The sequence below is a fragment of the Stegodyphus dumicola genome, chromosome 9 (genome assembly GCF_044657685.1).
Source record: "Stegodyphus dumicola isolate Sdum_Otavi_A_Nest chromosome 9, ASM4465768v1".
In the NCBI taxonomy this organism is placed as follows: Eukaryota; Metazoa; Arthropoda; class Arachnida; order Araneae; family Eresidae; genus Stegodyphus; species Stegodyphus dumicola.
This window is the reverse complement of record NC_140776.1, coordinates 65,474,268-65,492,035: the sequence shown is the minus strand read 5'-3', so window position 1 is coordinate 65,492,035 and position 17,768 is coordinate 65,474,268. Positions and strand designations below refer to the sequence as shown.

At 31.5% G+C, this 17,768-nt stretch overlaps 1 protein-coding gene across 1 annotated transcript in view; it reads left to right on the top strand.

Annotated features, from left to right (window-relative positions):
- The window catches only part of LOC146995371 (uncharacterized), a 29,335-nt gene extending 11,894 nt beyond the window's left edge, over nucleotides 1–17,441 (top strand). Inside the window, exon 2 of the mRNA XM_085823547.1 lies at nucleotides 17,000–17,441. Within this exon, the coding sequence (XP_085679673.1) occupies nucleotides 17,000–17,422 (423 nt within the window). The 3' untranslated portion in view covers nucleotides 17,423–17,441. The remainder of the gene's footprint in view (nucleotides 1–16,999) is intronic.
- Nucleotides 17,442–17,768: the final 327 nt, after the last annotated feature.

The window sequence follows — 17,768 nt, the reverse complement described above, 5'->3', positions numbered from 1 at the left end:
TTTATGTAAATTTCAAAGGAAACGCAAGAGCATTGTAAGTGAGAGTAAACCGTAAATAAAGCTAACAAAGCTCTGAAAACCCAAATCTGGCCAAAAACGTTCACTGCTAAAGAACAAAGAGAAAGCAGACGATAATGCAATATAGCTTGTAAGCATAATACAAGTTATTAGGAAACATTATTCATTAACTATTATGATTCATTAACTATTATTCATTCTATTAGGGAACAACGTTCATTAAGTGTATGTATAAATATGAAGAAAACAAATGAATCAGAAGAAACAACATTTAATCGTATAACATGGGAAATATTTTACATAAGCACTCGCAATTTTTTCCCCGAAGTGTTTAGTAATTATAGATTAGTCTACAGAATTCTTCTATGAAAAATACAATTTTGCCGATGTGGACCCAAAATTTCATGAACAGGCCCTATAGATAATTGCAATCATTTGCAAAATGCAGCATTTATATAAAAAAAAATGGCAAAAGTTTGTAGAAAATCCAGGTTCCATTAGTAACCCAAGCAGCACCAGAACGTTCCGAAAATGTTCAGAGATCGTGTCATACCGTTCTATAACGGTGTTAGGTGTATTTGAAACGTTCTACGTAACGTGCTAAAGTGGTGCGTGTAACAACCGTGCATTTAGTGCGCACATTTCGACGTACAACAATCGTGTTTTTTGAAACGTTCACAGATTGTGTTATAAAATACGTTCTACATAACGTGCTAAAGTGATGCGTGTAACAACCGTGTATTTAGTACGTACATTTCGATGTACAACAATCGTCTTTTTCGAAACGTTCCCAGATTTTGTTAGTTCTTAGGACGTACATTTCAACATACTGGTACTTTTCGAAACGTTCTCAACATGTACTAGAAAATACGTTCCAAACGACGTGCTAAAGCGGTGCGTATTATAATGGTGTTCATAAAATGTACATTTCATCGTACAATCCTGGTACATTTCGAAACGTTCTCAACATGTACTGTGAAAAACGTTCTAAACTACGTTCTAAAGCGGTGCGTTTTATAACCGTGTTCTTAGGACGTATATTTCAACTTACAACACTGGTACTTTTCGAAACGTTCTCAACATGTGCTAGAAAATACGTTCTAAACGACGTGCAAAAGCGGTGCGTATTATAACCGTGTTCTTAAAATGTACATTTCAACGTACAATCCTGGTACATTTCGAAATGTTCTCAACATGTACTGTGAAAAGCGTTCTAAAAGACATGCTAAAGCAGTGCGTATTATAACTGTGTTCTTAGGACGTATATTTCAACGTAGAACTCTGGTACTTTTCAAAACGTTCTCAACATGTGCTATGAAAAACGTTCTAAACGACGTCTAAAGCGGTGCGTATTATAACAGTGTTCTCAGAACACATATTTCAACGTACAGCACTTGTACTTTTTGGAACGTTCTCACCATGTGCTAAAGTACGTCCTACAGGACGTGATAAAGCTGTGCGTATTATAACCGTGTTCTTCGGAGATACATTTAGTATGTCCATTACATGCATTTAGTATGACATACATTTAGTATGTCAAGTACAACACTGGTATTTTTCGAAACGTTCCCAGACATACTATAAAGTACGTTCTGCAGGATGTGCTAAAGAGGCGTATGTTTCATTTATGTTCTTATAACGTACATTTAGACATACAATACTAGTATTTTTCAAAATGTTCTCAGCGTGTGCTATATGGCCCCAGCGACCGAGCGGTAGACTCGCTGGATACTGGTAGTTCGGTCTGAGGTTCGATTCCCGCGAACGGGCTATCTGCATGGGCGCTTTCGTGGTTTTTCTCCATGTGTAATGAGCCAGTTTCCCTTAGAAAGCCCTCCACGAAGGCATCCCCCTTCCGTGTAGTTCCTAAGAGTGAAGCATGTAAATAAAAAAAATATGTGTTTTAAATTACATTATACATGACGCGCTAAAGCTAATTACACCGTGTTTCTTAGGACATTCTTTTCAGACCACCCACTGGTAATTTTCGAATCGCTCACTGAATACTATCAAGCGCATTCTACATGACGTGCTTGTTACACCTGTGTTTTTATATACATTTTAATATATATAACACTGCCGTGTTGTACCATGGTCTTCGTTAAAGCATTTGGTGCATGTGCTATAAAGTACGTGCTACTCACATTAGAATTATAGTAATTACCTAGCTTTCAGGCAACCGTCAAATTATTCATTTTCCATAAATACTTTAATATCTTTTATTTTGCCGCAGTATTAGTTATAGAAAACATTTTCATTAAATATGTACTGTAAAGACTGTTCGTAAAGCTTGCATTCCAAAAATAGATAAAATAATGTTACGTAAAAACTGTATTCTGCTTATTCAATGTAAGTTATTTAGAATTTCAAAAAAATATTTAAAAGTTCCTGCATATTTTTTCAGATGAAATGATGTCACTTTTTTTTTTCCATTTCGCATTAATCATATAAACAGTACCAACTTTTTAAGAGTAACATTTGAAAGTACTTCATTAAGAAGTAATTGAAGCAAAAATATTCAGAATACTGAAAAAATTTAGAAGCCTAACTATTTAACAAATTAAATTATAAAGGTGGTGATGTAACTATTTCGTATAAGTAGAAGAGCATATTTGAAAATAAAGGAAGAAAATACGTTTAATGGCTTACACTGTTATTATTAAAGTCATGCGATAATTTCGAAGCAAAAGAAAGTCTCTGTGACAACCATCCAGTTTGAATGAGAAGAATGTTTGGTCTTTTGTAGTGGTGCTCTCTTTAAAGAGAAACTGTTTAATTCCAATATTTATTTTTAGTCTAAAAAATGTTGACTACTTTCAAAAGTAATTTCCTTAATTGATCACTTTGAGAGTATTTATTCACTTGAGTCACATTGGCATCGCTCCACATTTTGATAAAAATAAAATTATTACTACTAAGTATTAAAGTATTAAATTTAGTATGTTAATTCATCCATAAGGTATAGAAAATACGACAAAATAAGAATTTTGTATTATGGAATAACGTAGAAACTCCTGTAGAAATATAGTCTTTCGCGGCATTTTGATACTAGCTAATCACTAGTTCTTGAAATAACTATTATATTCTTCCACCGAATGTAAAGCCATTTCGAAGTCCACTTAGCAAATTAATGTTGAGTTATTTTGGTATGGATAAACTGTTTCGGAGTAACAACAGAACGTTCTCGAAATGTTCAAAGGGCGTGCCATTCGTTCTATTACAGCTACCAATTACCACAAGAACGTTCAGAGGACGTTTAAAACAAGTGCTTCACGAACTTCTCCAGAACGTTCTAAATTACCTGTATATGTTACAGTTCTAATATGGACAATAACACGTCAAATACTTGTGTTTGTAGTGCATTCATGAAACGTGTCATGAACTTTCTAGTAGAACAACCATGTGAATAGTATGTAGCTTTCTATGTGCAATATTGGTATCTTCCATAACATTTGGACATCGGGTAAAAAAAAAAAAAAAAAAAAAAAAAAAAAAAAACACTACATGTTATTCGCGTTACAAATGCGATTGTACATATTTAGAATAGCAACAGAATTATGATGATGATAGGACATGGAAAACGTTCTACACTGCGTTTCGATAAGTGTTTGCTACAGGTGTTGTTGGTGTGCTTAAGCACGATATTAATACGTTTGCTAGCGTGCTAATTTTTTTCCTCTAAAATGCACGGATTATTCGCATTGTAGTTGTTAAATATCGCTGGTGATGAACTGTTTCTTTCAAGTGGAAGAAGAAAAAAAAATCACTTAATGATTTTTATTTAAGAAAATTGTTTTATAAATTTTATTAATTTTACAAACATGTAAACACGGATACAATCATAATAATAATAATAATAAAGGATTCAAATTTGGTGCGATATAATGTACTTTTTGGCTTGAACATTTTCCATGTTTTTCATACATGTCTGTCTGTCTGGCTTAAAGCATCATTAATGAAAACAGAGAGAATGCTAGAAACAGTACGAAAGAATGGATAGAAATTTTAACGGATATATGTAGGTGTGGAAACAAACAGAGCCTGTTTACGATTTCACGATCTGAAAGATCACGATTTCTTGCTGATATAATTCTAGCTTTCAAAGAGAATGTGATATGGAAAACAATTTCTCCCAAATCCAAGATTGATCTAAAAGCTGAGAAATGTTAAGTTATATGCACATGATAATCCTCCCCCCCCTCGTACTTGGGTTCAAAAACGTTCGCAGCGCATTCTATTTTGTGAGAAGTCACTAGCATTGGACATGCTCAACCAGGGTCGTTAATAATTTATTGCACTTCCTGGAAAATAAGCCTTTGACACGAGAGTGAGGTTTTCCTTTCCTTAAAAAACTCAACCTCCGTCGGAGGGTTTGTTTCCAAAAAGCGAAAGGCATGCAAAAGTGAAAATCGATTTTTAAGGCTAACTTATTATTTAAATAAAAATTTCGCGATTCAAATTATTTTCTGCTGAAATAGTAGTTCAGTTATATATAAGAAATGCCAGAATCCGCTATTTAGGGCTCCGGCTAAAATTACGCAAGTGAAAAGTGAAAAATACCCTATCCGGGCTCCTTTGGAATTGGGTGCAATTTAAGCTCTGTGAGAGAATAAAATACGATCTGTGCGTGAGAGGTTTCCGAGGATCGTTTTGCTTTTATAAAATGGGAGAATATCTTTATAATTATTAATTACTTATCCTTACTTGTATATTTGAACTATGCCCATGTTTTTTAATTTATGATTTTAATCATTAGGCTGAAAGACGTAAGTGTTTACTTGAGTGACAGCTGTCAGTTTACATGTGTTGTATGTTTGATTTAAGTTTTTGATGTTGTTCTCCATGGAGTAATCGTGATATGTAATTTTAAACTTTCTGTGTTTCACACGCGATGTAACTGGAGATTTAGCGCAGAATGAATCGTGAAGAAAGAAAAACGTGGTCTCCCGCTGAAATCAAATTTCTTATAAGCCTGTATCGAAAAAATTCTTTACTGTGGAATGTACATTCAGCAAATTATCGAAATAGGCTAAAAAAACAAGCGATATTAGAGCTTATTGCAAGAAAATTGAACACGACAAGTAAAGAAGTTTCACGAAAATTAAAAAATTTAAGGACTGAATTTTTGCGGGAAGCAAAGAAAATAAAAGCAAAGAATAGTGAATCTAACGGTGAACTTTATACACCTACTTGGCCTTATTTTTCAGCATTAAAATTTGTTCAAGGTATTGGGAATGATTCCGCTCTTGAAAATGATTTAGTAAGTCTTATTTCGTTTTGGGGGTTTTGTGTACACGTACTGAACAGATATATTAATTAATATTTGCAAGAGAATTATTTCTCGCCAAGCAGACTTTATTGTGTACAACACACGGTATACTCATAAAAAAATGTTAGTTCTAAGAAATTTTTATTTTGAAGGCATAAGCATTTTAATATTGCTTAAAATTTTGTAAAAAGACATTAATTTAAGAATTTACTATGCTTTCATGGTACAACATACTGATTCGCTGTTTCACATCACGTGACCCCAAGTGATCTCATTTCACATAAACTATGCTACAAAAATTTAATTGTCTCAGTAATTATTTAGGTTGATCTTTAGATTATGGTAACTTGGCGATTTTTTGGCGACCAACTCTCCTACAGCAACCCTCTATTTTTTTTTTTTTTCCCGCCGCCATTTTGTCTTCATGAAGTAAAGACATGTTTCTTTTCTTTTTATCTACTGAACACTTCTTCCAACAATCTACTAGCCGAATTACACTTATGCTAGAAATTTTATCTAACAAAACTGCTTAATCATGACAAATATTCACTGCAAAATTGGGAAAAAGTGCACAATACCATACTTCTTACGCATTTTTCAAAATAATACATACACATAAACCATGTACACGTCGACTTATTTTTACTTAAAAAAACATCCCAGAATTACACAAAAATGGCATTGCGCACACTCTTCACCATATCCATGTACACTGCTTTTTTCTCATAAATTACAAAAATTTCACGAAAATACATGACAATTTTCTCAATCTTTAAACCCGGTTAAAAGAACATATATGAAATTACCTGATCGCGAAAAAGTATTTACCCTTTCCAAATATGAACATTTCCACATATAAAATAAATAAAATATCCAAAAACTTTTACCTCTAAATCATCTATTACATTATACACGTCACCAACGAATTCGTACCGCAAGCATTACAAATACTTAGTATCAAATATTTAAATTATTTCCATGCAAGTTTTCTTCAACTTAAACGTATACCAAATTCCTACAAACATAAAATTCACAAAATAACTATCATTTAATTAAAATATAATTAAATTAAAAAACACTACTTAAAATATAAATAAGCACATACATTAAATTAATAAAAATTACCTTACAATCCTAACTACTTTAAACTAAATCATTGCTAATAACAATTTTCCCAATAATACCAAATTACTTTACTTCCACCTTACATTTAGAACAATGCATAAAAATAATATCCTCAAATAATTAAAAATACTAACTTACCTAATCTTCTTCAGAATCTTGCTTACATGGTGGATACACTTTTATTATGTATTCAATAAAATTATTGAACGATTTTTTCTGCGAATTTTTCCTCCACGCTTCCTCCGCTAAATAAAAAGCGAAATTCTCTTTATCACAATGCCTCGGAATGGCGCTTTTTATAGCACTCCACATGCCCTCTATTGTATTGGTATGTGCACCTGTTTCCGGATCTTTAAAATAATATTTGTGGTTCATAGCAAGATGTTTAAAACCTTCATCTTCCAAACATTCATACGATTTTTCACTTTAGACAGCGCCATACAATCCCAAAATTATTCAACCCTACTTCACACAACACACAATGAAGCTTAATACAAAATAATGTACAGCCACAGATATTTTTCCAAATTCCCCCCTTTTCCGATTAAAGAACCGTAATTCGTCCATTAATATCACATGACATATCCCATGATCTCTCATTTCTCTCACACAAAATAATGCGTAATCGGAACTGAGTACTGCTCACATTATTACCAAAGTCCCAGGTAGTAACCTTTATCGCCTCCAAAATGTCGCCAAACTACCAGTTACCATATTCTAAAGATCAGCCATTATTTACGATAATTTGAAGTTAAATCTTAATTTGGAATACAAGCTTAAATGCAAGAATTATTTCAATTCGTACAAATAGCTTACTCAGAAATTATGTAAAACTGCAATGCTTTACTTTGCTAGTGCATTCTCATTAGAATTGATGAATTTAACAATTGAATTTAACACACCTTTCCTATATTTTAGCCTTCGGGTGAGCGGTGTGATTGCATCCTAATTACTTAATTACCGCGAATGGCCTTAGGGCCTAAAATTAAATAAAAATTTTATGTAATTGTATGCCAGTATTGAGAGAAACAATCAATCTAATAAGAAATGGCGGTTGATCTTTACATTATGGTAACTTGGCGTTTTTTTGGCAAAAATTTGGCGACTAACTCTCCTACAGCAACCGTCTATTTTTTTTCCCGCCGCCATTTTGTCTTCACGAAGTAAAGACATGTTTCTTTTCTTTTTATCTACTGAACACTTCTTCCAACAATCTACTAGCCGAATTACACTTATGCTAGAAATTTTATCTAACAAAACTGCTTAATCATGACAAATATTCACTGCAAAATTGGGAAAAAGTGCACAATACCATACTCCTTACGCATTTTTCAAAATAACACATACAGATAAACCATGTACACGCCGACTTATTTTTACTTAAACAAACATCCCAGAATTGCACAAAAATGGCATTGCGCACACTCTTCACTATATCCATGTACACTGCTTTTTTCTCATAAATTACAAAAATTTCACGAAAATACATGACAATTTTCTCAATCTTTAAACCCGGTTAAAAGAACATATATGAAATTACCTGATCGCGAAAAAGTATTTACCCTTTCCAAATATGAACATTTCCACATATAAAATAAATAAAATATCCAAAAACTTTTACCTCTAAATCATCTATTACATTATACACGTCACCAACGAATTCGTACCGCAAGCATTACAAATACTTAGTATCAAATATTTAAATTATTTCCATGCACGTTTACTTCAACTTAAACTTGTACCAAATTCCTACAAACATAAAATTCACAAAATAACTACAGTCAAAAGTTGTTAATTCGGACACCCATAATTCGGAATGATCTATAATCCGGACATCAAAACTAAAAACTTTCTGCGCATTCGGCGCGTTGACACATGCGCAGAGGCGTTCACGCGTGCGCGTAAGACCTTTTACGACTGCGCATATGAGTGTGCGCAAGTGCAGAATACGTTTTCGCGTGCGCATTTTATGTATAATGGACGTATAAGCTAAAATTATCTAATTATCTATTTCAGTTAATGTTGATGATTGCGTTGTTCCTTAATTTTTGAATTGCATCCGGCTTATTATTTTTTGCAGACTGTAAGAGCAATTTTATAAAAGTAAGCTTAAACTTTCGATTATATCAAATAGAATTTCCGATATATATTTGTTAATATGTAAAGGATCTAAAGCGAAAGTATGTTTTGAAATCCGAAATCTGTTTATCAATTTCATGCTGCTCGGCGGCGGGCGCGTAATGAATTGGAAGTTGATTTGTCAGCACTATCCTTATCTTCAGGGCAGATGTTTTTATTTTATTTGGCTTATAATTCCTTACCAAATGTAGTATTTCATCTCGATATGCTCCGTCTTTGATATGATTTAAAACAAGTTCCTCGTCATTATAATTCGCTTCCGATAGCGAAGAAAAGTGACAGAGGTTATTGAAAACAAAAAAATTTCGATTGACAAATTAGTCGGTGTTCTTGACACAGCAATTATAGGACTTGAACGGCGGAACTTTGTAACTGAACAAGAAATTATGTCTGTTTAATAGAATTAAAGAGAAAGTATTATCACATGAAACGAAGCAAAACTTAAACAACTTACATTGAAAGAAATGTTTAATAAAGTAAACAAATAAATATTAAGCTTTTTCTTTTTGCAAATTTTGATACCCTTTAGATCACAATTGTTCTTTATTTCATAAATTACGGATTCATATTTTTAATTTTAGAATTTCTGCATGCCATCTTACGAGATTTAAACTGATGATCTATAATCCGCAAAAATCGATAATCCGGAATCGCCGAAGTCCCGACGAGTCCGGATTAACGACTTTTGACTGTATCATTTAATTAAAATATCACTAAACCATGTACACGTCGACTTATTTTTACTTAAAAAAACATCCCAGAATTGCACAAAAATGGCATTGCGCACACTCTTCACTATATCCATGTACACTGCTTTTTTCTCATAAATTAGAAAAATTTCACGAAAATACATGACAATTTTCTCAATCTTTAAACCCGGTAAAAAGAACATATATGAAATTACCTGATCGCGAAAAAGTATTTACCCTTTCCAAATATGAACATTTCCACATATAAAATAAATAAAATATCCAAAAAGCTTTTACCTCTAAATCATCTATTACATTATACACGTCACCAACGAATTCGTACCGCAAGCATTACAAATACTTAGTATCAAATATTTAAATTATTTCCATGCAAGTTTTCTTCAACTTAAACGTATACCAAATTCCTACAAACATAAAATTCACAAAATAACTATCATTTAATTAAAATATAATTAAATTCAAAAACACTATTTAAAATATAAATGAGCACATACATTAAATTAATACATACATAAATACCCATTTCGAATTCACTTTAGTTACGGCCATGGGATCCAAAAATTCACGAACACTGTTTCACACAACACAGAATAAAGCCAAATACAAAATTTCCAGATTTTTTCCCGATTTCCCCCTTTTTCCGATTAAAGAACCGTAATTCGTCCATTAATATCACATGACATATCCCATGATCTCTCATTTCCCTCACACAAAATAATGCGTAATCGGAACTGAGTACTGCTCACATTATTACCAAAGTCCCAGGTAGTAACCTTTATCGCCTCCAAAATGTCGCCAAACTACCAGTTACCATATTGTAAAGATCAACCGATGTGGCTGCAACTTGTTTTGAAAATGAGGCATAAAAGGTTACCAGAGAGGTTGACCATTTTGGCGACTTTATCGCTTACGCTGGCAAAATGGAAAAGTACCAAATTCTTTTATGTGCACTATTCCTGTTTTCCTCTCTCTCACAATTAGTTTCTGTTAGAAAAGTTAATAAGATTTAAGGTGGCAAAAGATTATATACTTTATTGTCCCCAAACTGGTGAATTTTCATAAGTGGCAGGTGGCGAAATTTGAGTTTGTTGATATCGGTGGCAGCCGTTTATCTTCCGTGATGTGTAGATTCAGGAAACTTCTGTAAATCTACAGTACTTTGTGCTTAGCTATTGAGGCTACAGTATTTATTTATGCTTGAACTACAATATTTATTTATGCTAAAAGATAATTATATGTAATGAATGCTGTGAAAGAAAATTAAGAGTATTATGAAAGCAAATTATAATCCTAGATGGAGCAGTAAACGTTTTCTGGTAAAAGTGTATTTTATGGAATATTTTTGTACCGATAAAGTACAGTATTTCTTTGTTGAAGTGGCCATTGTGTGTGGCCTTGAAAATTGGGAAATTCAATTGCTCAATCTTTAATGTGCAAATATTAAATGCCACGAAAGGTTTAGTATGCATGATTATTGTTAAAAACAGAACTGGGTAAAAGTTTACAATTGGGTGTGCCTTGTTTGTTGGTGATTCTTTTTTGACGCCAAGATTGACACCAGGAAGTCACAATTTCAAGATGGGCCGCAACACAAAACAAAAATAAGAAGTCAAAGAATTGCACTCTCTGTGTCCATGTACACATTGATCTATTTTCACTTAAAAAAAACATCCTAGAATTGCACAAACTAGGCATTGCGCACTGCCTTAAATTTGTCCATGTACACATCAATCTATTTTCATTTAAATAAAATCAGGAAGCTAAAACAAAGTTTAAACTATCATGGTAACCAGAAGTGAGGTTTCATCGCCAAAATTAAAAAAAAAAAAAAAAAAAAATTGTCGCTAATCGAAGGGGCACCCAATTTTACACTAGAGCCCAGAACTGAGTCAGTTTCTAAGGATATTCATTTTCCCTTTTATTTGATGAGAATAATATAGTTTAATGTAATTATCTGCAAATCAGTTCTAACCTCCTATTAATTTCATGTGTCTCAACTGAATTTTTTTTTCCATCAGTACATGATATTAAGTATCTGTTATCTCAGTTTTACTGAATCCAAATTGTAGAAAGAAAAGAGTGGATTTACCTGACCTGAACTACATTAAAAATAAATTTAAGTGTTGAATAAATAAATAAGTTTAAAATAGCTGAATTTTTAATTAACATTCTGGAAACTATGTTTGTGATCTCAGATTGACATAAAATTCATAAAATATATCAATTTAATTTTGCTTAGTCAGTTATCTAAAATTTGATCTGTATTTAATAATTAAATTCTTTGTAAATTTACATTCATATCTTTAGTTGTAATTCTTCTTTCATTCTTTTCTTTCAGTGACAAAGCAGCACTTTATTTTTATGGCAATAGTTTGCTTGAAATTGAAAACACAGAAATAGTGTAAAATAGGATATTTAAAAGGCATAGAAATTTTGATAATGATGTAGTATGTGATCTACTTCTTTTAATTAGTTATTTCTTAGATGGTTCCACTAAAACTATTTTTAAAAATGAAAATAAATACATATACAGTCAAAAGTCGTTAATTCGGACACCCATAATTCGGAATGATCTATAATCCGGACATCAAAACTAAAAACTTTCTGCGCATGCGCCGCGTTGACACATGCGCAGAGGCGTTCACGCGTGCGCGTAAGACCTTTTACGACTGCGCATATGAGTGTGCGCAAGTGCAGAATACGTTTTCGCGTGCGCATTTTATGTATAATGGACGTATAAGCTAAAATTATCTAATTATCTATTTCAGTTAATGTTGATGATTGCGTTGTTCCTTAATTTTTGAATTGCATCCGGCTTATTATTTTTTGCAGACTGTAAGAGCAATTTTATAAAAGTAAGCTTAAACTTTCGATTATATCAAATAGAATTTCCGATATATATTTGTTAATATGTAAAGGATCTAAAGCGAAAGTATGTTTTGAAATCCGAAATCTGTTTATCAATTTCATGCTGCTCGGCGGCGGGCGCGTAATGAATTGGAAGTTGATTTGTCAGCACTATCCTTATCTTCAGGGCAGATGTTTTTATTTTATTTGGCTTATAATTCCTTACCAAATGTAGTATTTCATCTCGATATGCTCCGTCTTTGATATGATTTAAAACAAGTTCCTCGTCATTATAATTCGCTTCCGATAGCGAAGAAAAGTGACAGAGGTTATTGAAAACAAAAAAATTTCGATTGACAAATTAGTCGGTGTTCTTGACACAGCAATTATAGGACTTGAACGGCGGAACTTTGTAACTGAACAAGAAATTATGTCTGTTTAATAGAATTAAAGAGAAAGTATTATCACATGAAACGAAGCAAAACTTAAACAACTTACATTGAAAGAAATGTTTAATAAAGTAAACAAATAAATATTAAGCTTTTTCTTTTTGCAAATTTTGATACCCTTTAGATCATAATTGTTCTTTATTTCATAAATTACGGTTTCATATTTTTAATTTTATAATTTCTGCATGCCATCTTACGAGATTTAAACTGATGATCTATAATCCGGAATCGCCGAAGTCCCGACGAGTCCGGATTAACGACTTTTGACTGTAATTAAAAATACATAAATGATTATATTAATATAATAATTAATATGATTAAAAAGACATAAATGATTGATTATATTAATTAATATAATAACCTATTAAATTTTTAATTCTATTAAATTTAAATTCCTTCCAACTTAACATAACAGAAGCAGGAGTGGCGCTTAAAAAAGCTGTGTTTACGAGTCATTTAACTATATACGTAATGATTGCCATTCAATAGACAAAAAAGTTGTCATCACTTTTATTAACAGATCTCCACCGTGCCTCTGTGAGTTAAATTGCAGTGTGATACTCTAAATTTCAGTAGCATCATAAAATAAAAAAATTCAATAGCTTTTATATTTAAACATGCTAAAAATGATGAGAAAAATAAATGATTTAAACAACAATCAATATTGGTAATGTTATTTAAAAAATAAATAATTAACTAAAAATAATAGATTGCATACTGCATCAGTAGCAAATTTTTGCTTGTCATGCATTTCTGTTAGCTACACTTTACTTGTCATTGTAATTTAATGCTACAGTTAACATGAGATTAAAAACATGTTCACTAAATTTTATCTTATTTCATTCATGCAGTGTAAAAATTAAGCCTAAATTATAATAATTTTATTATTGAGTCCTGAATAAATAAATTCCAATATATACTTAAGGTTTATATGAATAACAAATCAGTTATTAATTCAAAAGCACTAAATGTAATCTTTTGGCATATGAATATCATTTACAGACCATAGTTTGTGCATATGGAAAGACATTTTTGTTAAATTTCTCCTCATCAATGCTTCACTGAGCAGTTGGCTGATGTCCAGATTTGTGCCAAATATAATGGCAACATGAAAGGTTACCATGCAGCTTGGCAGTCAATTGAGCATAATAGTTGCATGGTGATGAATGCAAAAAATAATAAAAAATGATTGCCATGTTGACTTCAGGGATATAAGTTATTCAGTAGGTATAACATTAATGAACTTTAGTGGAATGTACCAGTTTGATATGTTTGCTAAGCAAAAAGACAGGTACAGAGCCATTAAATTATTAATTGTATAAATTTAAGCTAATAAATTATCATGTTTTTTCAACATGGAGGTGTTTTATTTAGTGCTGAACTGAAATTAAGAATTGGTATTTTTCACATACTTTATTATGAAAAAAATGTCTACTGCACGTGTGTGAAGCATTAAGCATCTACTAAAGCGAGATGTTACTTTTGAAATTGGTTCTTTCTTGCTTTTTGTAAGGAAAATTCTTTGGAAAAAAAAAAAAAATTTGCTAGTGGTCTGGAGGTTTAGATTTCAGACTTTGTATTGTAGTGTTCTAGTTTTCAAAAAAATTTAATTCTACATCATCAATTGTGTAGTGCTTTTTAAGGTATCATGCACTTCCAGTTTTGTGATCTTGTTCAATTACTGATTGTGTATATTTTTGTAAGCATGAATAATTATGCTGGAATAACTTATAAGCATGAATAACCATAATCTAGTAATAAATAAAATTAAATTCAGAATTAATAACTACAGATATATATCTTCAATTACAGAAGATTTAGGTATTTGTATGTATTTTTTATACTTTTATAGCATAGCAGCTATCATGAAAGAAAACTGGCACTTGCCAGTGGCAGACTTTGACAGAATAACAGAAGGGGTAGAGGTCCAGCTTTTGAAGCCTGGGGCAGAAATCTCCCTGTAGCCCCTTTTATAGGAATGATCACCATATAAAATGTGAACATATAATTAACTTTTATTTAATTAAAATTAAATTGTTAAATGCTTTGTAGAATAAAAATTGTTAAGACTAAAGAAAAAAAAAAATCTAGCTAATAAACATATGTTTGAAAAACTTCTTAAACTGTCATTTTTGATGGTTTAAAAGTGTTTTTAACTTTCCTATGAATAAGAAAAGGTAAAACTGCTTTGTGTGAGCTTTGACTTCTGAAGATTTGTTTATATAGCTTCATCGGAATTAATAATTTTATAATTCAGAATTAATAATGCATTTTCAATAGAAAGGATTACTAAACAGTTGAGTCTTACTTGGCTTATTACTGATGGAAAATAGCTTTTAATCAGCTTCAACTTTGAAAAACTTCTCTTGCAAGAAGCAATTAAAACACATAGTGTCAAAAAAGTCTGTAGTACCAAATATAAGTTAGGGACTGATTCTTAGGAGTTTGATCCTTCGAAGTTTCAATAAACTTTCACTTCAATGAAATGAAAGTTTCAATAAACTTTGAAGTTTTCATTGCAGGCCATTTCATTTCTGAGCTTTGTCTCTCTCTCTCTTTTTTTTTTTTTTAAATGTTCCTACATATAGGTACATTTACTTAAAAACTTAAAAGTTCTTCAGAGACCCTCTTGGATGGGAGGCATAGGATGCTCGGCCCCTCTCTCAGTTTGCCTGACTTCTGCAATTAATTATCAAATTTGATAGCTGACAGAAAATCAGCACTAAACACTTTACACTGGCAATATTTCTTTTCAAGAAAGATATTTTGTATACCACAAGCAAACTGAAAGTACATATTCATCATTCTGTCAAACGTGAAATATATTACTAATTTTTGTTTTACCAAGGAATGAAAAGATGCAGCAGTACTTTTTCAGAAAAAAGGCATTTTTTGAATAGAATATACTGGAAAGTTATAAAATCTATCTTTATGTTAATGGTGAAAGCACTTGGAAGTACAGCATTAAAAGTAGCAGGAAGAAGAAAGGTATTAAGTGATGAGGTACAGTTTGGCATCATTCTTGAGCAGTATCTAGTAGAATTTATTTAGCACCAATTCACAAAATGGAAAAGCATTTCTCAGCTATAGTAATAGCCCTTGCTGTATAGTCACGAGGAACTATATGCAAGAAGTAAAGTGTGAGCATATAAGAAATAAATATAAGTGTAATTTTGCTACATTTTACATCTTTCAGTAACATTTTTATTACTTACATGCATTTTATGTTTGACGATTTTCTTTCATGGTAGCCACTTAATATACAAGTATTGCATTTTGAAAGTTGGTAAGTAAAAATAAGAGTTAAAATTAATACTTGAGTTACTAATTTGAAGTTTGACTGGGGGGATATTTAGTTTCATTTTAGTATTATTCTCATAAAATTGTTTTCAAATACAGTACAAAGTCTGTAATCTGGACTCGTTGGGACTTCGGCGATTCTGGATTATAGATCATTAATTTAAATCTGGTAAGATGGCATGCAGAAATTATACAATTAAAAATATGGAACCGTAATTTATGAAATTAAGAACAATTATGAGCTAAAGGGTATCAAAATTAAAAAAAAAAAAAAAATTAAAAAAAAAAAATAAAAAAAATAAAAAAAAAGCTTAATATTCATTTATTTACTTTATTAAACATTTCTTTAAATGTAAGTTGTTTCGTTTTTTGTGCTAATACTTTCTCTTTAATTCTATAAACAGACATAATTTCTTGTTCAGTTACAAAGTTCCACTGTTCAAGCCTTGTAATTGCTGTGTCGAGAATTGTCAACTTGTCAATAAAATTTTTTCGTTTTCAATAACCTCTCTGTCACTTTCTTCACTATCAGAAGCACTTTACGCGCATGCGTAAGTTTGTGGCTTTGAGGTCCGGATTATAGATCATTCCAGATAATGGACGTCCGGATTACGGACTTTGTACTGTATCATTCTGTTTTGAAAAAAATTAAAAATCCATTTTCACTTTCGAATCAAAGCTAGTTATTTTCTTTTTTTGTGCTAATACTTTCTCTTTAATTCTATAAACAGACATAATTTCTTGTTCAGTTACAAAGTTCCACTGTTCAAGCCTTGTAATTGCTGTGTCGAGAACTGTCAACTTGTCAATAAAATTTTTTCGTTTTCAATAACCTCTCTGTCACTTTCTTCACTATCAGAAGCACTTTACGCGCATGCGTAAGTTTGTGGCTTTGAGGTCCGAATTATAGATCATACCGGATAATGGACGTCCGGATTACGGACTTTGTACTGTATCATTCTGTTTTGAAAAAAATTAAAAATCCATTTTCACTTTCGAATCAAAGCTAGTTATTTTCTTTTTTCACAGATTTTTTGTTGAATCCAAAGAAAAAAATTTCTGTTTTGTAGTTGGAAAGAATGAATTTATGCATGATTAATGTGTGAACTAAATTAATAAACCTGTGTATTATTTTTTTTTAGGATGTAAACATTTCTGAAGATGAAGTTGAAATGGTAGATTTTTTTGATTCAGTTTCTGTTGAGGGAAGTACAGAATCATCATCAAAGACAAAGCACTGTGAACAAAGGAATAATAGTATAATCATTCAAGAAGGAACTCAGAAAATGGACAATTCATTAAAATTTAATGATAATGAAGATATTTTTGGAATTTATGTTGCCTCTGAAATGAGGCAGTTAAAGAATCCTGCCAGTAAACGTAAGCTTATAATGCAAGTGAGTGATTTAGATGCTTCTGAATGGGAATCATCCACCTCTTCAAATGTATCATTTCAACATAATTTATCAACTCAACCATCTAGTTCCACTCTCATATTCTCTCCATGTTCTTCAACAACAGCAATCACTCTTCAACAAGGCGACTTTAAACCTATAATTCAATAAAAATTGACATGAAGTAATATTTTGATATTTTTTAATTCAAAGCGTCTTTTTCACATAGTGTTTAAGTAGACTTACATTATATATAATTTATTTATAAGTGGTTTTGATTAATTCTGATATTATAATTAATTAATTCTGATATTAATTGAGTTAATTTAAAGTATGTTATAGACATAATACATTTCAAATAAAACTATGCTGCTGTTATAATGAAATGGCAGTGCTTAAATTGTGCTGGAGCTCACCGGAGCCCGGCTCTGGTACTTCTCAATTTTTAAGATAAATTACAATTTTAGCCGGAGCGTACCGGAGCCCTAAATAATACGAACTCCGGTACTTCTTTTTA